Source organism: Pseudopodoces humilis, chromosome 9, assembly GCF_049639895.1.
Source record: "Pseudopodoces humilis isolate 2021_Gansu_Grassland_sample_001 chromosome 9, ASM4963989v1, whole genome shotgun sequence".
NCBI lineage: Eukaryota > Metazoa > Chordata > Aves > Passeriformes > Paridae > Pseudopodoces > Pseudopodoces humilis.
Window position 1 is genome coordinate 2,894,187 of NC_142208.1, and position 20,531 is coordinate 2,914,717.

The 20,531-nt window shown below is 48.3% G+C and overlaps 1 protein-coding gene across 2 annotated transcripts; it reads right to left on the bottom strand.

Annotated features, from left to right (window-relative positions):
• Positions 1 to 229: 229 nt before the first annotated feature.
• On the bottom strand, positions 230 to 20,489 carry TUBGCP2 (tubulin gamma complex component 2). 2 transcript variants are annotated; one of them, XM_014259487.2, is made up of 19 exons: positions 20,448 to 20,489; positions 19,705 to 19,850; positions 19,054 to 19,226; positions 18,249 to 18,377; positions 17,787 to 17,963; positions 14,736 to 14,895; positions 14,147 to 14,354; positions 13,363 to 13,562; positions 12,746 to 12,935; positions 12,073 to 12,218; positions 11,295 to 11,475; positions 10,287 to 10,467; positions 9,908 to 10,080; positions 8,747 to 8,875; positions 8,190 to 8,310; positions 6,273 to 6,416; positions 5,693 to 5,821; positions 4,810 to 4,973; positions 230 to 502 (listed from the first exon to the last, which is right to left on the bottom strand). In XM_014259487.2, exons 3-19 carry the CDS (start codon positions 19,201 to 19,203, stop codon positions 397 to 399), a joined length of 2,688 nt encoding a protein of 895 aa, XP_014114962.1. In that variant the 5' UTR covers positions 19,204 to 19,226; positions 19,705 to 19,850; positions 20,448 to 20,489; the 3' UTR covers positions 230 to 396. The 2 variants fall into 2 exon arrangements, with proteins under 2 accessions (XP_014114962.1, XP_005530794.1); XM_005530737.3 differs by lacking the exon at positions 19,705 to 19,850 and having other exon boundaries at positions 20,448 to 20,462.
• Positions 20,490 to 20,531: the final 42 nt, after the last annotated feature.

The following is a 20,531-nucleotide window of genomic DNA, read 5'->3' on the forward strand; positions in this document are numbered from 1 at the left end:
ACTTGGGGTTGGAAAGGAACTTAAAGCTCATCCCGCTCCAACCCCCTTCCACTATCCCAGGCCGCTCCAAGCCCTGTCCAGCCTGGCCTTGGACACTTCCAGGGATGGAGCATCCAAAATAATTTGCACCCCAAGTTCTGTTAACACAGACAAAATAACCCTGATTTTTTTTTTGTTTGTTTTTGTTGTTATTTAATTTATTTTACAACACACAAACACATCATTGTACAACAGAGTAAAATAAAAAAACGAACAAAACGCCAACAAAACCCCAAAACATTACAAACATCTCAGGAGAGTGAACATTCCCCTGAGTCTCTGGGCCACCCTGCAGGCTTTGTTTGCAGGTTGTGGGGTGGGTGTGGAGGGCTGAGCTGCCTTGGATGGGGGTCAGGGTCACTGGGCAGGCACGGCCAGGCAGGGCAGCAGCGGCGGGGCCTTCTGGCTGCGCTCGGCTGACATGTGCTCCAGGCGCTCCGTGTAGAACCCGTTGAAGTCCAACCTGAGGGATAAAACACAGAGAGGCGTGAGCAGGAAACTCCCCCAGGACACCCACAGCGAGTTCTGGCCCCTCATGGGATGTCTGTGCTGTGCCACAGGTGTTGCTGACACCTTTTCCGTGCCCATTCCTGGACAGCAGGCCTTTTGCAGGGAAATGTGTCAGGAGCGCGTCCCAAAGACAACAGGAAGGACCAAATGCTCACAGCTCTTCTCCAGACCACACAGAGGTGTCTTGTGTGGACAAGGGTTCCTCAGTGTCTGCACCTTCCCAGCACTCTTGAAACCTCAGAGTTCACCAGCACTGAGCTCTGGTACAAACCAAATCCACACAGCACCACAAAATGCTGAGGTCTCCGTCCCCACCATCTCCTGGGGTCTCCATCCCCACCATCTCCTGGGGTCTCCATCCCCACCATCTCCTGGGGTCTCCATCCCCACCATCTCCTGGGGTCTCCATCCCCACCATCTCCTGGGGTCTCCATCCCCACCATCTCCTGGCGTCTCCATCCCCACCATCTCCTGGCTAACACCAGAATGTTTCCCACAGATCCACAGTTCACCAGCATGAGCAACCGGTCAGGAGATGCTCAGCCACAACCACAAGTGACACGTGGAAAAGCCTCTCCAAAGCACTCCACACCAGGGATACCACAATCCCACCTCCCTGATAATCCAGAGTAATGCCCCCCAGCCCCAAGCCTGCTGCAACCTCCCCGTGGCAGATCCCAAAGCACCCGCAGCCTGCACACTCGTGTGCCCCGGATCGCTGAGCAGTCAGTGCAAACCCATGAATCACACAAAAGTTACTCTCTCCCTTTCTCAAATTAGGCTGCTCCAGTACCAACTGAATGGGCACAATATTTGAGTTTCATGTTGCTTAACAACCTCACACAAATGGCAACAAATTGTTCCTTGACATTTTTTGGTGCCTGGAGAAAACAGAGCCTCGACAGATGGAATTTGTCTGTTGCTCTCTCCTGGCTGAGAAGCTTTACATTGCTTTCGTCCTCGAGGAGTTGTGACAGGGAAACCTGACACTGAGGTGAGAGCACTGACCAAGTTTTGATTCAAACACAAGGCCAGGACTCGTTGCTTTGAGGACCTGCTCCATTTCTAAAGTTGCTTCATTCCCAGCTCAGTGACCTGCAGGTTTTGCTTGGCTTCTTTTTTGGCCGTTTTTAGTTTTAAGTGATCCCCCATAACCATTTCTTCAGAATTCATGTGGTGCTTCCTCAGCACGTGCTTACACAGCAGTTTCTTGCTTTGTGGCTGGATTCAGTGAGGTTTGCACCACATCCTGGTGACCTACTCTGAGCTCAGTTTCCTCCAAACTGGTAAAGGAAGGATGCCTGATAACCACACTGATCTATCAGATTTCTTAGAATGTGACTGAAGAGTTCCTGCAGTTGCCAGCCCTCTGTCAGCACTCCCAAGGAAATGGCTGGAGCTGTGTCAGGAGAGGTTTAGGCTGGATACCAGGGGAAGGTGCTTCCCCCAGAGGGTGCTGGCACTGCCCAGGCTCCCCAGGGAATGGGCACGGCCTCGAGGCTGCCAGAGCTCCAGCAGCATTTGAACAATGCTCTCAGGGATGCACAGGCTGGGATTGCTGGGGTGTCTGGGCAGGGACTGGATGATCCTTGTGGGTCCCTTCCATCTCAGGGTATTTTCTGATTCTACGACACACCTGAGGAGGACTTGGGCACACCAGAGATCTGTCACCTGTGAGCTCTGTAGGAAACCCTCTTCATCTCCATCTCCTATTGTCTGATGCCACAAATAAAATGCCTCAGTTACTCAGTACTACAAAATGAAAAAGTGTTAACCAGGATCAAAGAAATGATGAGCAAGTACCAGAACTGTGAATTTTGTTATCTATCTGACATGTTGACGATCCCTGTTGGAAAGCAGCCCCATAGAAAGGTTATAAATTAGAAGAGAAGAGTGGTATGTCTTATAAACTCTTCCTTATAAACTCTCTCAGTCAGATATGTTATTTCAGATGGCAACTGTCTCCACTCTGCTTCTCGGGTTCCTGTTGCCATAGAGCCCAGGCCTCGAGCCAACAATCCCTCCAACCTGAATGGGAGCTAAATGTCACCTCTGGGCATTCACTGTGGGGCTCCCACCCTTCAAACCACCCCTGAGCTGCCTGTGGGGTTGGAAAGGCAGGTCCCATGGGCTGTTAACATCCAGTATTTCTGCTAAGGAAATGGGGCAGGGCAGCAGGGCCAATGACTTGGTGAAGACTCAAGCGGTCCCAGAGAGTCCAGAGAACTGGGGGGGTAAGTGATGATGAGAACAGTCCTGGTGGCACAAGGACTGGGGCACGGTAATAAGGCAGGGCAAAGCACCCAGGCTCTCCTCTGAGCCTCTGGATACAGCTGAGGTCACTGTCCACAGCACAAACCATGGAGAGAAGCACTGCATCATCTGTATCACCACACTTCTCCTTTCCCCTGAAGCAGGAAGTGCTGGTTGCAAAAGCCAACCTCTCTGTATTTGGAAGAACCAGCTGCAGAGGTTTCACAGCTCAGGAGTCACTTGCTGGCCCCAGCTGACTCCCCATGTGGGCTGTGACACTGGTGGAGCAGTTCCTGGCTGTGGCACCCTGGGCAGGACACACAGCCAGGCTGTGGGGTGCAGCACCAGCTTGTCCCCCTGTCCTGGCACGTGTGTGACATTGACACCACGACAAGAACAGGTAATTTGGTTTTCAGCACTGTGCTGGCCATGTCCTGTGTGGCCTGGGATCATGGAGTGAGCTGCCATTGAGATCTCCTGGATGAAGCACCATGAGCAAGCCCCTCTGTTAGAACTTGTACTGGAGGGGGTAAAAATGTTAAAAAAAGGATAAAGCAGGAAGCAGAGCTGGAGCACTGAGGAGCAGTAAATGCTCCTGCCTGGGTGTCTGAACTGCTTGTGGTCCCAATCCCTGGATCTAAGCTGAGTCTGGATGTTCCTGTGACACCCAGGAGTGATAGCAGCCAGGGAAGAGTTTAATCCTTCCAGCCTTTTCCTACAGATGGATCTTGCCTGTAACCTACAACAGCCTGATGATGATGAACTGGCATGTCCAGGCAGATGAAGGGTGACATAAAATGTTGAGAAGCCACACCAGCCTTTCCCAAAAGGTCCAAGAGAGACTTGGCTGCCCTGGTTAGTCCTGAAAGGAACAACAACCAATTGTACAGCTGGGGCCTGCACTCACAGCCACAAGAAGTTGTTTGGAGAAATTTCAAGATGAGAAGATGATCTCTGACTCTAGTATCTTCAGAAATGGAGCAAACCAGAGTTCCTAGGGCTGTGGAGAAGGGGTCCTCACCTACATTCCCAATTCAGGGACTCAGCACTGCCCACAGGGGCAGCTCTGGTGGCTGGGAGCTCCTCCCCTGACAGGGAACCGGAGAGCTCAGAACACCAAGCAGCCCTGGGGCACTGCCAGGGCCTGCCTGTGTAAACCTGTGGCAGCTGCTGGACAAGCAGTTCCCAGAAGAAAAGGACAACTGGAAGCACAGTCTCCTGTGGGAATACTTCACCTAACAGTGTTTGCAAAGTACCAGGAATCCTGACAGCCTTGTCAGATGCTGTCAGAAACGGCACTGGGAGGGGACAACAATCTCCTTAAAAATGCATTTGTGAAACATTTCCTCTCTGCTTTCAGGTGTAGCACATCTCAACAGAGGTGTGAGGGTTATCAGCCAGCCATAAAAGATATCCAGTAGAGATGGACAGGGAGCAGAACTTCCAGGAGGGTTTTTTATATTCAAAAAACAACACAGTGGTTAAAAACCCAGCAGCAAAACTTCCATCTGCTCTCTCTCTCCCCCCCCTATCCTGTGTACCTGACCTTTATGTATTTCTAAAGTAATTTTGATTTCCAAGAAGCTGCTTATTTAAATAAATGCAATATGGAAACTTAAAATAGACACTTTATGATCAAACCTTCGTGTGATTTTCTCATCTTGGAATACTTACGCTGTATTTGGAAATTGGTTTGTTCAGTCTCCACAGCGAGACAATCCTCAGGAAAACTAACACCACATTTACAATATTATTTCACTTAATTGAAAGGAAGGTGTTTTGGGGTTTTTCCACAGCCTTGGTTCGAAATGCAAAGCAGAATGGTCTGGGTTGGAAGGGACCTCAAAGACCATCGCATTCCAACGCCCTGCCATGGGCAGGGACACCTTCCTCTAGCCCAGGTTGCTCAGAGCTCCTAAACACACACATTTCTCAGTCACTAATGAGCATTTCCTCAGGGATTTCCCCACAGGAGGGGAAGTCACAGATAGAAAAGGCCTGGCTTACCTGTAGATGATGTTGAGCATGCTGTGCTCGCAATCATTGGTGCTGTACACGCTCAGTTTGTCCAGCAGGTCCAGCAGATGTGTGGAGAAATTGCTGTCAAACTTGTTGATGGTGGCTTCAAAGCCAGATGTGAGGTGCAGGTTGTCAGCATGCTCTGCTAAAAGCTGCCAAGACAAAGGCAGAGTGGCCCCATGTGTTTGCTGAGCTGCACTTGCCAAGGGGCTGCAATTACTCCCTCCATTCCCTAACCTGCTCAGAAATACTGCCATCGAACTTCACAGCTGCTCAGCCTCTGAAATAAAATCTTTCCAAGTCCTTGGTAGTTAAAAGCCCTGTGGTGCTCATCCTGGGAGAAGTCCAGAGTAGATCCCAGCTGAGTTATCCACAAACACATACTGCCACTGCTCATTTTCAAGCAGGAGGAAAAGCCAGAAGGCAGAAAATGTGTGTTGCCTAAGGCAGGCTGTGACCTCTGCAGCTCTGTGACTGCAGTGGTGCTGCAGATGTGTGCCAGAGGGGCTTCCAGAGGGACAGGAGGATCTGCTAACCACAGAGCAAATCCCCTGTGCATCTGGACAGAGAAATATGGACAAGACAGCTCCCCCAGCTATGAAACCCATGGGCTGCAAAGAGCCCCGCTCACACTCTGGGAATGGGAAGGTGCTGGCACTTCAGAAAGCCTGGATGTGGCTCTGTACAGGGACTGCTGTGGGAGACAGGGTCTTCAAAGCAGACTTTGAGAACCCCAGCAGCGCTCCACACTGCCCACAATCACACAAAGATTGTACTTTTGGGGTCAGAGGTGGTCTAGAAACCAGGAAGGGCTCTCTGCAAGTGGCCACCCTGGCCAGAGTGCCAGCCCAGCTGTCTCCCCGTGTCCCACCTTGTTGGTCAGCTTCTTCTTGGCAGCCTCCTCAGCACGCTCCTCCTCGGTGGGCGGGCCCAGCATGGTGCCATGCTCCAGGGTGAGCCTCTCCATCTCCTTGTCCAGCTTCATGCTCTGGGTGAACCTCTGGTGAGGACACAGACATGTTGGGGACATGGTTACAGCCCGTTTCTTCTGTGCTCCACAGTGGGCTCTGCTCTGGCCACCCCCTGACTCCCAGGAAAGCTAGCTCTGAGACTGAATTCAGCAAGCTGATACACAGATCTCCCCAAAGCCACTGAAAAGTGGGTTTTAGAAAAGCTGTGGGCTCCCTGATGCTGGCTGCAATGTGCCCATCAGCTCACCCTCAAGAGAGGGTCTCTACAGAGCACTACAACTTACGCCTCAAGAGAGGGAATTTGGTCCAGAGGAACCTCACCTCAACATGGAAAAATGAGGATTTTGTGGAGTAAGAAGCCACAGAAACCATTTGGGAGAGGGTGTGAGCTGTCAAGCCCTAAAGCTGCTGACAGGGGGAACAGAGGCAAGTCCACGTGGGGCTGGCAAAGGGACTGTGGCACGGGGGGGCTGCACACACCTGCATGCAGTTGGTGAACATGACACACACAGACATCAGCTTGGAGAAGATCTTGAGCAGCTCTGGGTTGGTGAGCATGCAGTCCTTCAGGCAGTTGTCTAGGAAGCTCGTGTGGTGGCTCAGGACATCGTCAATGTTGGATGCCTGTGACAGGAGAGCCCAACAATGACAAACCAAACCAGGGCTGCTGTGCTGCTCCGTCCCAAAGCTCCATCCCAGCAGCCTGCCTCTGCCAGGGACCTCTCAGGGTGAGAAACTCCTCGTGTACCTCCCAGAAACATCCTGAGATGGAGACTGCACCTGCATCATTGCCTTCAACAGCCTCTCACAGGCTTTAAACCTTTGATCTGTCACTTCACCTCCCCACAAACTGCGCTTGCTTTCGTCACCCAAGCCCTCCCCTGGAAAGGATGGAGCTATTTGCTTTATGAACTTGCATTTCCTTTGTTTTTAAATCTGCTTGTCATGGGCACTCCCACCTCCAGAACCTCAGTAAAGTCAGTGAAAACAAGAGGAATAGAGAAACACAAATTGAAGAATCTTAAATGTCAATAAACTTATCATTACAACATACTGGCTATGCAGAAATAATCCAGAAATTTGCTTTAGGAGCCAATAAGGAGTTGGGACATGCCGCATTGCGAGGATTCTGTAAGATTTTTGTTCATCTCTGCTATTCCAACAGGCTGTTTCATTCTTGAGTTTAAGAAACCCCTCCCACAACCCTTTAAGCTACTGCAGAACAGGCATAAATGCAGCTTTCTAATGCAAAGAAGATGATGATGAAGTTGTGTTGATGGAGACAATGACGACGTGAAGATGAAGATCCCAGCTACAATTTTAGGAAGAGAGCACCTTATCTTTAAGTGAAAATGCACAAGAGAGAAGTGTGACAAATAAAATGCACCATAAGACACTACATGAGACCAGTGAGGATCATCCCTTCCCCCCCCCCCCCAAAAAATACAAATGAAAGGAGAAAACAGGCACAGGATAACTTCAACAATGGCCTCCATGCGAGTAAAGTAAATGGAGTGATTTATATTGCACGCCTAAACTTGCAATAAAATTAAAAAATATGTACAATTCCTAGATTATCCAGGAGGTTGACATATGAACTCTTCTCATTCAGAAGTTCTTGTCATTAACATACAGAGACACTCACAATCCTAGACCTGCTCCCTCCTGTGAATTCTCCAGAAAAAAAATATGACAGGGCATCAAAAAATGTTGGTTAGCTGACCCCAAAACAGCTCCTCAGGGCACAGTAAGAACTAGGGCAGAATCAGTTGATGCTGAAGATCCACAAGGGTCATCAGACAGCTGCCAAGAGAGCTGATTGCAGGGGTGTTGTGTTGTTTGGTACCTCAGATGAGTGGTTTTCAGGGTTTAAGAGCGATGTGCAACCCAGAAGTGTCTGATCACAGAGTGACAACTAGAGGGAATAATAATAATACTAATAATGATAATAATGATAATAATAGTGGCCTCTTTTACCAAACATTCCCAGCATGCCAGTCCTTGGCAGTTTCATGGAAGAGAAAGCACAGGCTCTACTTCTAAGAGCACTGTAACTCGGCCAAGGAATCAGCTGGAGATGCCTGGACTGCTTTATGATCTTTGCACTCTGCATCCACCCTCCTTTTCCACAGCTCTTTCTCCTGTGTAGGGAATGTTGAGGAGAACCTGCCTGAGCATAACAGGGAGTGTGAGCTGGGCAGAGCCAGGGGGATGCAGCACAGGAAAGGGATGTGTGACTAATCAAGCAGAAAGGTGGTGCAGAACAGCAGCACTCTGCAACGTGGCAGGAACAGCAGCTCCCAGATATTTAAATACTTCCAGCAAAATCAACAGACACCTGCAGCCACTGGGCTTAGGCATTATATTTGTTAAGATTTCCATTCCAACTTCACTCACCAGCTTCAGGTTCTTCTCCAGAATGTGCCATGTTGGCTCCATCACTTCAAACATCATGTAATACTGGATATTCTGCACAAAATTCAGCATCCGCTGCCGCAGTGTGAAAGCACCAGCAAACCTAGGGGAGAAATCACACCCACACAGCTCAGAGCTAGCAAATGCCACGGAGAACTATCACCAGGCTTGCACAGCCAAGCAGAGCTAAATATTTCTGTCCTAGCAAATGCCTTGCTGCAGTGTGAGAGGGATTATAAAGTCATTGCAAACCATCTCTGATTATTTTCCATGGCTTTTCCTCAATTAGTTGAGTTTTGAACCTGTCACAGACTAAGTATATGCTTATATAAAACCAAAGTTTTGATATTAAATATTAAAGCAACTTTACAAGCAAGTATTGAGTGAAACCTAAAATGTTACAAATTGACGTCTCTGAGCCTGTAAGACATTTGTGAGGATCTTTTTGACTTCAGTGTTGTCTGAGCTATGTCATGAAATACCTAATGAGCAAGAAGGAGACCCAAAACTGAAAACAAACAAACAAAAAAAGGCTGTACCACTTAGCTGAATGCAGGGAGAATTGCTTGGCTGTCTTATTGCTGATCCAAACGTTGCACAGCTGCCTTTCCACGTGCTTGCAGTAGAACATGTGTCTGAAAAGCATCTGGTACCTTGTCAGTGCTTTCCTGGAAAGAAATGAGAAGCCCATCCAGATGAAGGCCTGTTCTGATTGACAGACTAAGCTGTGAAGGCTGAGGCTGCTCAGAGGTAAAGAGACTTTACACAACATGTTCCTCACGCCTTCAGACGTGCGCGGATCTGCGCTGAACCGAAGCAAGAGAGTCACATTTGCAACCATCCCAAAGAATTCCTCTCCAAGGAGACCCTCCTCCGTATTTCCTGCCAGTGGGTACATCACCAGGCTCCTTAGTTCCCTCCAGCTCCATGCAGGGGTCACTCACACAGGGGCTGGGAGGGAGGGTTCAGAGAGTGTGCTCTTGTACCCACCGCGCTAAGGCTGCGATGGTCACCCAAGAATTCACCAGGAGTTTAGAATTCACCCAAGAATTTTCCAAGAAAAGGGGAGGAAAAGCTGTAACCAAGCTACAGGCAGCATTACCCCACCAGCAACGCGCTGTCACAAGCAGATGGGGCTGCTTATTTATAGCTCCAGGACTGGATTCAGGTCTGTGCTCAGACACTTGGGCGTAGGTGTCTGCAGAGCTCCAGTCGATACAGTTCAGGAAACCTTACCAAATCCTATTTTCACTTCCATAGCTACCACCAGAGCTAGCACACTCTGCTGGGAAGGAAGAGACAAAATTCCAAAAGCATCGCGGCGTCGTTAGGAAAGTCTCACCGATTCAATGGAATTTTTAGAGGGGAAATTAAGGGAGGAGTTAATTGCTGGCATTCAGCAATTTCAAATCTGCCACTCTGCTTGTCCCATTTGATTGTGGCTCACAGCAGTGTTTCTCCAGGGAAACAAGAGGCAAATTCCTGCAGAAAAACGAACCATTTGGTCCCTCAGGACTCAGTTAAGTGCAAAATAACCTGTTACAGTAGCAACAGCCTGTATCCTTTGAGTCTGCAATCAGAGGCACCAGAAAGTGCAGGTTTTTTCTGCTCTCCAGGCTTGAGGAATGTTTGATTCTTGCATGGAAAACCTCTTTGTGAGAGTACATGCCTGTTTTTCCCTCAGTGGATTGATGCCTTACCTGTTTATGATGAGGGACAGGGGCCACTTCACAATGTAGTCGAAGGAAAAGGCCTCCAGGCCGCTGAGGGTGAGCTCCGTGGGGTCTGCACTGATGATGGCCTTCTCCTGCTTTGTTTCTATGGCCAACACCCTCAGGAGCTGCGTGATGAGGTCATGGGGCATCAAGTCAATCTGTAAGGGAAGAGCAGGAAAAAATGAAGCCACAGGATACCCACAACTACTGAGGAACAACAGGCAAGATGCCCGTGGTTAAAGTCACTCTCGAGTTGTCACACCGACCTAGGACACAGCAGGTTCTCACAGGCACACAGACCTCCCCAAACCAAGGCAGGCCTGCTGCTCAAAGTCAATTATCTTCTGCTTCCACCCATTCTCACCTTTAAATCATCCTTGAAGGGATCAGTGTTGGCTGTGCTCATTCTCAGGGCTAATTCCAGCAGAGCCTCCAGCCTCGTCGTTATGATGTCATCTACAGGCTTCTTAAGTTCCTCCTCTGTCAGATCCATGAAGTGAACAAAGAAGTCCCCTTGATCCATCAGGAAATAGTGTTTTATAGATCTGCTCAAGAAAACAAAGGGACAATTGATTACCTTTCTGAAAGACTGGGTTAATCCATATCAAACCTGAAGGAACAAAGGAAATCAATTCAACGAGCCTGCGGGGTTTGATCCCAAAATGTTTCTCTTTCTGGAGAGCAGGAAGCCATAAATAACCAGTTTGGAGACTAGTCTTTTATGGATGTCTCCTCCTCCCTACCTCCTCAGTCAGGACACTTCTGTGCAGTCAGATCAGGGCTGCTGCTGCTATTTCTTTTTCTTTTTGCCTATAAAAATGCAAAGAAACCTCTTGGTGTGCTGGTGTTTCTTCTCTCAAATCTCCTCCAGTTGAAGGGCAGCTGCCGATTCTGAGCAGAATCCTGGACTCCTCTCAATGGACAAATATCTGTGCTGATTTTTTTTTAAATTTAAAATTTTTTAAATTTGATTTTTCACCTGGCACCAGGGAGAGTTATGTGCAGTGGGCACAGAGATCACACATGATAACTGCAGGCTTTGGACCAAAAATAGGAGCACAGCCATAACACAGTGTGGCTCCAGACTCCTGATCTAGACAAAGCCCTGACCTAGTTTTGGCAACAGCCTTCCAAGGAAGCTGGACCAGAAACCCCCAGACACCTTTCCCACTCAACATTTCTATCATTTTACTTTTTTTTTTCCCCTCTTCAGGGAAAAAAGCCCAAATCTTGTTTTTTTAGGTCAACCTTTCTAAGTGGAAATACAGAGAACACCTTGGTAATATCCCAAGAGAACAGAGCTAACTTCAAAAACGTATGTCCCTTAGCAGAACCAATCTATTTATCACGCATTTGGTAAAATAAATCCAACCTTAGGTGAGCCACCAGCTCTTTCTCCTCCATCAGGAAGTCCAGAAGAACTTTGCTGGCATAGTTATATGCTTTTTCTATTTGTTCCACATAGGCTCTCTCTTTTAAAGTGTAGATGACCTCTTTGGCCACAGGGCAGGTGACATCTCGCCCACATTCCCGCACAACATTTAAATATTTCCCTGAAATTAAAAAGAAAGAATGTCCTACACTCACCCCTGCTGTATAGCCAACAGGGAAACTTCCACACCATTCCCTTCAAGAGGAAGATATGCTGAGAAATGTTTACACTACGTTGTGCTGGAAGTTGGAAAGGATTTAGGCACCTTTCAAAAGATGATACAGAATTTTAAAATAAGCACCTGGTATCACATTTAAGGGGATTTAGAAATGGTTTCGTTTCCCAGTGGTGACAAAACATCTCTGCAGGTGGCCTGAAGCTCTGCAGATCTGTTGCTCTGCTTCACAAGTCACTTTTGGAGGGCTTTGCACAAGGATAAGAGATTGTATACTTAAATTAACACTGAGATAGTCAAACCTCAGGTGCCCAGCTCCATCCAGCTAGAAAACCTACCCACAAAACAGCAGTGAGACAGACAGCTCCCCTTGCTGCTGGGCTCCTGTGTTGTTTTATTTATAAGATTTAGGATTCTTCTTAAATCTGATCCTTCTGTTGCTCTCAATTCAGCTGGACAACCCCATAAAGTGGCAAGGCACAGTAACATTTCCTTTCTCTTTACACAAGGTCTTGAGGTTCCTCTCACAGCAGAAGCACCTACCTGTGCTTAGGATTTTGTCAGCCATCTTCTGCAAGAAGGAGGGAATCTGCTGCTGGACAACAGTGTATCTCTGATCCCAGTACTTGTCATTATAGTCCTCTTGAATCTTCTCCTTCTGCAGCTCATGCTCCTCCACCATGAACTCACTGAACAGTTAAAGCAGATGTTTAGGGGCAGGAAGTGGAACAATGAGGATTACTTTTTTTTTGACCTGCAAACTGGTAATGTGATCTATCAGAAATAAGGTCTCATAAGGACACAACCAATCTAGAACTGAAATTAGTCTGTCTGTGGAGCAAGAGGAAAAGCACTATCCAGTGTCTCTGATCTGCAATGAGAAGCAGAATTTTACAGGGTTCATAAACCAAGGCTAAACATTATCTGTCTGTCAGTGCAGGGGTGAGGAAACTGGCCTTTGTCCACCTCTCACCAGCAGAAAGGCGCTAATTTCAGATATTTTATCCTCAGCTTTGCCCTCACCTTAGGATTCTGAAAATGTGGGAAACAGAAATGCTGCACTAACTATCAAATACAGCAAAGTGCTTCAAAAGACTACAAAAGTCAAAACACTTTGAGAGGGTTGTTTCAGGCCCCTGGGAGATGCAGACTTGGCAAAGCACATCAGTAATTCTGAAGTTTTGCATTTCATTTTCATTGCTTAACTGTTCTTTACCTGTACGGATCATTAATGATGCCTCTATATATCCACTTTTCCAGGATTTCAAAGTAAGGCACGCTGGCTGCCTTGGTTAAATACAGGCACAGCTCCTGGGCCTGGCTGTCCCCTGTGTAATTGAAAGTCTTGTCATGGAGCAAACTCAGGGTTGATCCTCCCATACATTCACCCTTATCCACAGAAGTAGCTGGAATTTAAAAATACCAATATAAGACACCTACATCCTGAAAAGTCCCCAGACAAAACCCTACATGGTCCCCAGACTGGACATGGCTCCCTGAGCAGCCTGTGTAGCTGTAAGCAAGGGGCTGGACTAGGGATTCCTTCTGGTTATACACCCACACAGAACTGGAGAGGAGTTTGGAAAAGAGCTGAGGAGAGGCAGCAGTGGTGGATACAGCTGATGGGAAGGGCAAGGGCTGTGAAGGATTCAAAGGCACATTCAGCCCTAGAACCTGAATGCTCTTCTCCAGAAGAAGTACAGTGCCCTCATGAGTACAATTCCCCTAAGCTTTCTTCTTTAATACAACAGGAAATCAAAATGAGTCATGCCCTGCCTGTTTGGCTACCCTCACAAGCTGTCAAAATGTAAGGATTGTATTTTGGACATTTACCAAGTGAAGCCAGAATCTCCAGGGTCCTCATTGTGGGCTGGATGTAAAACCACAGCTTCTGCAGTGACAGAAGGCCCTGCCTCTGAAGATGCTCCAGCTGGGTAATTAATATCATGTATTCCTTGATTAGAGTCCGCATGGCCGCAGCCAGAGCATGATTTACCTGTCCATACTCAAAGGAAGACTTCTCCTCTATAAACCTGTAAAAAGCAAAATGAAAACTCTTTCAGGCAATGTAACTTGCATAATTTTCAGGAACTTGTGGCTTCAGTACACTGTGCAGGCACACCAGTGGATCCCATGCTGAAAAGCACACCAGTCCCTCCCCCTTATTTCCCACCCCACATTTCCTAGAAGCGAAAGCTGTGGGAAGATGTTTCCTCTCCAGCCATGAGGGAACTAGAACCATTTGTATAAGCAGTGTGTAGAAACTGAACCAGCACACAACTGGATGCCCAGAGGGGAGCAAAAAGCAGGAAATATGGAGAAATTCAAAGCAGAGTGGGAAGAGAAGGCAGCAAAGGCAGATATATCCTAACTGCATTTTACCTGAAGTTACCAAGGCCAAGACTGGAAAGAACAAAGGTGTGTGAATGGAAAAGCGAACTGGCAGCACAGAGGACAAACCCAGCAAAGGAAATGTAGCTAGAACTGACCCAAATAAATTGTCACTCATTTTATACCCCCATAGTTTAAATTAAGCATGGAAGTTAACACTTGCACAATGGCAGATTCTCTGTTCTCACAGGAGAGCCTCCTCCCCTGACAAAAGCCAGCTCTCTACCTGGTGACAGCAGAGTAACTTGCTGCCACAGGAAGAATCCTGGTCACCAGCTCCTTGATGGACAAGTCCAGGTTTGGGTCGAGTGAAAAGGCTCGGTTCTGCCTGCCCACGAGGGCCTGTGCTGTGATGTACCTTCCATCCACACCAATCAGAACGTACAGCAAGTCCTCCACAATCATGGATTCCTGGGAGGCTAATGGCAAAGTGCCTGTTTCCAAAGAGGAGACAAAAAAAAGGATACACAGTATGTGCCATCATCCACCTGTTTCAGTCTTGTACCTTGCACACCTGGAGAACAGAATCCTGTGCTCATTTATACCCAAATCAGTAGATGGGATCAGACATCCAACACCTGTGGCCACAGCTCCTGCTGCTGATCCTTCCACCCAAAAGGGCCCAGTTACTTCCAACACCAACAACTTCCCAATCTCCTTGCCACCAAAATATTCAAAGACCCAGAAAACAGCTTAAATACAGTCACAAAGAAAAAAAAAGTGCCAAGTTTTGCTGAGTGTGAACATCTGAACAGCATTTGGGAATGAGAACAAAACACTACAAATAAATACAATTTTCCCTGTGTTTCACATACCTATTGGTACTGTTGTGTCAGTGCTTAGACTGGTGCCAATTAAGAAATCCCCAATAAGTGCAGGTCTCTCATACACCCAGGATGGAAATACTGGAATGGGCTGACCAGAATTCTTCTTGTTCTGCTTATCCCGAAGGATTTTTCGTGTAAGCTCAAGAGGCTGTAGAAAAAAGAGAGGGAAAGAAAGGAAAAAACCAGGAGACTTTCAGAAGTCCAAGAAATGTTTAATTTCAAGGAGAAACTGACTGCAAACTGATTGATGGATTTGAGAATGGAGAGCAGAATAGCTGCTATTTCAGTAGCATGGTGTGGGGTTTAATTTCCCAGTACCACCTCATCTATTTGCCCCATTATTGCAAAAAAAACACGTATTTTTTTAATACATTTGACCTTTCTACATCAAGCAATGCCTTTCTGCATCTGTCCACACTGGCCTGGGTGCTGGGACACACCCAGGGAAGCAGAACAGTGACATGAACAACCACCAGGCAGTGGCTGCAGGTTTGGAGAGAGCACCACATGAAAGCAGGAAACTCCTTCCAGAAGCACCAACATCCTATTCCAGCGGCACTGAACACCTCTGAACTCAATGCCAAATGCAACCCAGACAAATCCACCCACAGAGAGCTGGAAAATGATGGAGTTTTTTTGCTCTGAGTGGGAGCTGGTGAAGGAAGTGAGCTCTTGAAGACTGAAAGACTTTCCACCCCCAGCTCTGACACTAAAATAAATGGAGTGCAAGATCAATCATCAGCTGGGGAAGCTTGTGAGATGCACAACCTACATGAACATTTGGAGCCCCAAGTGCACAAACACAGGGCTGATGAAGGCCATTTCTGAAACTCCACAGATGTGTGTGTGAAAAGGGATATGAACAGGCTCATTTGACTTTCTTATTTACATCATGTGTGGGTGATCTGCTAAAAGGACCTCGATTTCCTCTGCTCCCCTAACAGAACTGGGACTTTCAGATGGAGAAATGGGAAGCATCAAGCAAGCTGCCAGCAATTCAAAGGATGGCTAAACCCCCACAGGAAACTGCAAACCTCAGTTGGCTGTATGAACATGTTCTGCTTGGAAGAAGGGCAGCCACCAGTAGATCTTCCCAAATGGCAGGCAGGAAAACTTTCTTCACTGAGAGAGTGGTTAATCACTGGAAACAGCTCCCCAGGGAAATGGTGGTGTCAACACCACTGGAAGTGTTCAAATCACAAGCAGAAATAGCAGTTGGGGACATGGTTTAGTGGGCATGGTGATATTCAATCCAGGGCTGGACTTGATGACTCCGATTTCATTCTATAACAAGAGGCAGGGCACTTCTGTTGCAGTTCAACCAGCTCTGGTGTGACTTTGTTAACTGGCAGAGGTCAAAAAAGTCAACATTTTGGCCATAAAGGATGCATCCACCTGAAAGGGAACACTTAACTTTCCCCAGCTTGATGAATCCTGGACCAAAACCGGTCCAAGCTGTAACTTCAATCACTGCAGGATCTGTGACAGTGCCAAGCAATCCCAGGGCAGATGGCACAGCACTTGTGGCACTGGTGACAAAGTACATGTCTCAGGGGCACGAATCACCTTCTCTCTGCAACTCGAAATTTAGGTCACTGTCACTACAGGCTTCGAAAACAGCCTGGAGAAAACTCCCAGGGCTGAGAACACGGCCCTCAGGTGGCACCTCAGCCTCACTCCTGCACAGGGTGGCAGAGTGCCACTGCCATGCTTATGAACCTGCATGTGACACCTCGAGCAATGGCAGTGCCAGCTTCCATGGAGGGAGATGAAGGGTTTATCTCTGAGGTCCATAAACACCTCCAGCTCCATTTGTGACCCTCACAGACAGAAGATCTGTGTCAGAGGCTGAGAAGAACGAACACTTCCAAGCAATGTCCTCCTGTCCCAGCCCTTACTGAGTCACCAGTGCCGAGCACCAGCCCATCAGGGCCTTTTAACACAGTTCCAGCTCTTTAAGTCTGAAGAGACCACAAATGGAGCCGCAGGGAAGCACAAATCTTGGCTTGCAATGGCATTTCAATCCCTCTGGCTGTGAACTGCACATCCCAGAGAACGGCACTTCCAGGTCTTTCCTCTTTTAGCAAGTTCACACATAAATCCTGGTAAGAAGATCATTTATCTCACTGGAAATTCATCTTCCCCTCATGATCTAAATCACCCACTTGACTCAGATTGTCTGTGAAGGATCTGGATGAGTCAGGCCCAGTGTCTGTGCAGTACTTCAGTGTATGTGGGACAAGGCTGGTCTCACCACTGCTGACAGGGAGAGGGCTTGGACCCTTTGTTTAGGATTTGAGTTCTCCACCACCACATTCATGTAGGGCCCTTCAAGCCCAGAGACCCAAAGCATGGGAAGTGGAAGGTCCATCCCTCTTCCCATTGAGGGCCTGAAGTGATCTGAGGCTTGTCCCCTGTTAGATTATGCTGACCAGGCATGAGAAGGCACTATGGACCTCTGAACATCTTTTCCTCTTTCCCCTCTGTCCTAAGAACTCTCCATACATTGTTGCCCCTCTGCCTTCTGCAGCCAAAATATCCTTACCCTGACCTATGAGATTTTCACCATATTTTTTCCTTTTCTGTCCTGTTTGTCAGGTCAAGCCACCACAGTACAGTTTTTTATACAAATAATGACAGGAAAAAGAATTTGGGATTTGAGTATTAAACTGCCCTTTTGCACTCTGACCCCACAACCTACTGCTGCTAGTGAAATGTTTAAATGTTTGCTAAGCCTGTGTCTAAAGCTGGTTTTCCTCTTCCTTTCTGCCTTTCCCATGATGACAGGTGGCTCCAAGCCCTGTCCAACATGGCCTTGGACACGTCCAGGGATACAGCAAGGGCTGCTCTGGGCAGCCTGTTCCTCACAGGGAAGAATTTAACTGTGAATTTAACTTTAGAATAATCTCAAAAGAATTTAACCTTAACTGACTGGAATAGAAAAAGGCCACTTCTACTAAGAACAGCACCAAGATTTAATATGAGGTGACTAACAAAAGGGAAGATTTTGTGCCCAGAGCTTGGGAAAGGGCTTTGTACCTGCTGTGCACTGGAGTTGGCCGTGACACTGCCCAGCTGCTTGCGCAGCTCCTCCAGCTCCTGCAGAGACATCTTGGAGGTGGATGAGGGGATGGAAAAATTCGTGCTGCTGCTGGTGGCTGCGTTTGCTGCGAGTTCTGCCCTTTCTTTAGCATTTTGTTGCAGGTAGTGGAGTGTCTGTACGCAGAAAAAACAAAGAAGAGATTTTGTGAATGCAGGGCAGCACAATCTAAAGCAAGAAACACATGACCATGCCCTGGCTGTAGTGAATCTAACCACAGATCTCTGTCCCAGTTTTCCATGTCTTAGTGAGTTATATCAAGAGAAGCATAACTCTCAGGAGGGCTTTAGTAACTCAGTAAAAGCTGGAACTGGTTATTTGTTGAACTTTACCATCAGCTGTGCTTGAAATCACTGCATTGTTGCTACTCTTCAACGTTCGGTTCTAAATGAGGAACCAACCTCTTTGTCTTCCGTGAGTTTGGACAGCAGATAAACTAAAGAATCCAGATGTCTTGTGTTTTTAGACTTCAGCTCATCGTACTTCTTTAAGAAATCTTCAGGAGTTCGAGAAAACTCCGCTATTTTCACCTGTAAAACACCACATTAATATTAAATGGAGTTAGAGCAAATACGCAGCTCAGGCTGCAAAGTTTCAGACGGAGTTAAAAACTTCCCAGCATTTAGAGCTTGACTGGTGGATTGCTTTTAAAAATGAAAACAAATAAAAGTATGTCTGGTCATGAGTGACAGGTTTTAATCTCTAATATTTGTGAGATATTCAAAGAAAAAAGCTGGGTGCTTGTCACATAATTGCATTTTATACTATTTTCATTTCATCACGGAATCACAGAATGGTTTGGGTGGGAAAGGAACTTCAAGGTGATCTTGTTCCATGGGCAGGAACACCTTCCACTATCCCAGGCTGCTCCAAGCCCCAAAGTCCAACCTGGCCTTGGACACTTGCAGGGATCCAGGGGCAGCCACAGCTGCTCTGGGCACCCTGTGCCAGGTTGCCACCCTCCCAGGGAACAATTCCTTCCCAATACCCTACAAAATAACCTCCTTCTTTGAACGTGCCCCCACCCCAGTCCTAACACTCCTCTTCTCCCACCAACACTCAAGGATTCTACCTTTTCCCTCCCAGCCTTCCCGCTTCACACCCAGACCCGTGACCCCCAGATCTGACCACCCCCTCTTGTTTTCCCCTTTTCTCCCCGGGCAGCGAGGCGGAGGGCGGGAGGTTCCCGGGGGCAGCGGGCAGGACCTTGGCGCTGTGCGCGGAGACGTTGGTGGTGACGTAGGGCGTGCGGTTCTTCTGCAGCAGCTCGATGTAGACCTCGGCGCCCTCCCCGCCGTGCACCCGCAGCAGGCTCAGCAGCTCGTTCACGTCGTGGTGGATGCGGAACTCGCTCATGCTCCCGGCTCGGGCCACCGGCCCTGGGGACACGGGGAACGAGGGGTTAATCCCACTGCTCCGAGGGAAAACATCCCCTCTCAAGGGAGACGCTTCTGGAATGTACTCCTTGTAGGGTTTGGGTTAGAAGGGACCTCAAAGCCCATCTGATTCCACCCTCTTCCACCATCCCAGGGTGCTCCATGCCCTCCCCAACCTGGCCTTGGACACTTCCAGGGCTCCAGGGGCAGCCACAGCTTCTGTGGGCTGCTGCAGCTGAGACAGCTCCACCCAGGAAAACTAAGCCTGCGGGAGAATCTTAAGTCGGGGCTGGCCAGCAGAGGATTTTTTCGTCTCAGAAGGAATGCTGGAAGAAGTCCTGGCAGCCTGAACACTGCTGTTGCTTCTGAAATCACTCCAAAGCAGTTTTTCCCACGTTTAAGGGTCTTCCTATTCCACTGCCCACTTTACTAACTTCACTCAAACCCTGCAGAGTATTTAAATAATAACTTTAATACTGACACAAAACCCTGAGTTGAGCTCAGCAGGTCAGAGCCTGGTGCTAAAAACACCCAGGTTGTGGGGTCAATCCTGGAATGGGCCATTCACTTAAGAGCTGGACTTGATGATCCTTGTGGGTCCCTTCCAACTCAGAATATCCTGTGATTCTGTAAATCAGAAGCAAAACCCCGACTCAGGAATCATGGAAATAAATAAGGAGTTCCACGTGACACCCTGCACAGATTGTATCTGATCCATGTATCAAGCACAAGGATTCGTTTTGCCAAGATCATGGAATCACTTAAGCCGGAAGGGATCCCTGCAAACCCTGGTCCGACTCCCCACTCCAAACTGACTCAAATTACAGCAGGCTGTGCAGGGCCTGGTCCAGCCCAAGTTTAAATCTCTTTAAAGGCCCAGGTTCCCCCCCCACCTGGGGCCCTGATCCTACAGGGAATTCCCGCGGGCTGCTGAAGTGCCTGGGAATCAGGGGTGTGGGGAATGAGGAGAAGCTGCGGGAGCTGGGCTGGCTCGGCTGGACACAAGGAAATGCCTGAGGGGGCACCGGCACAGCCGCAACCCGGGAAACCCGGGCGGGCCCCGGGCAAACAGCGAGGGGATCCCCATCCCCGGGATGACCCAAGGGGCCCGGGCAGCACCTCAGCCGCGTCCTGCTCCGCCCCGTCCCACCCTCCATACTCAATTCAATCCTATTCTACCCTACCCATCCCATCCCATCCCATCCCATCCCATCCCATCCCTACCTGCCCGCCCGGAAGTGCCGCCGCTGGCGGCGGGAAGCGCGGTTTGCGCATGCGCAATTCCCCAGCGCGGCCAGCCGGCAGCGC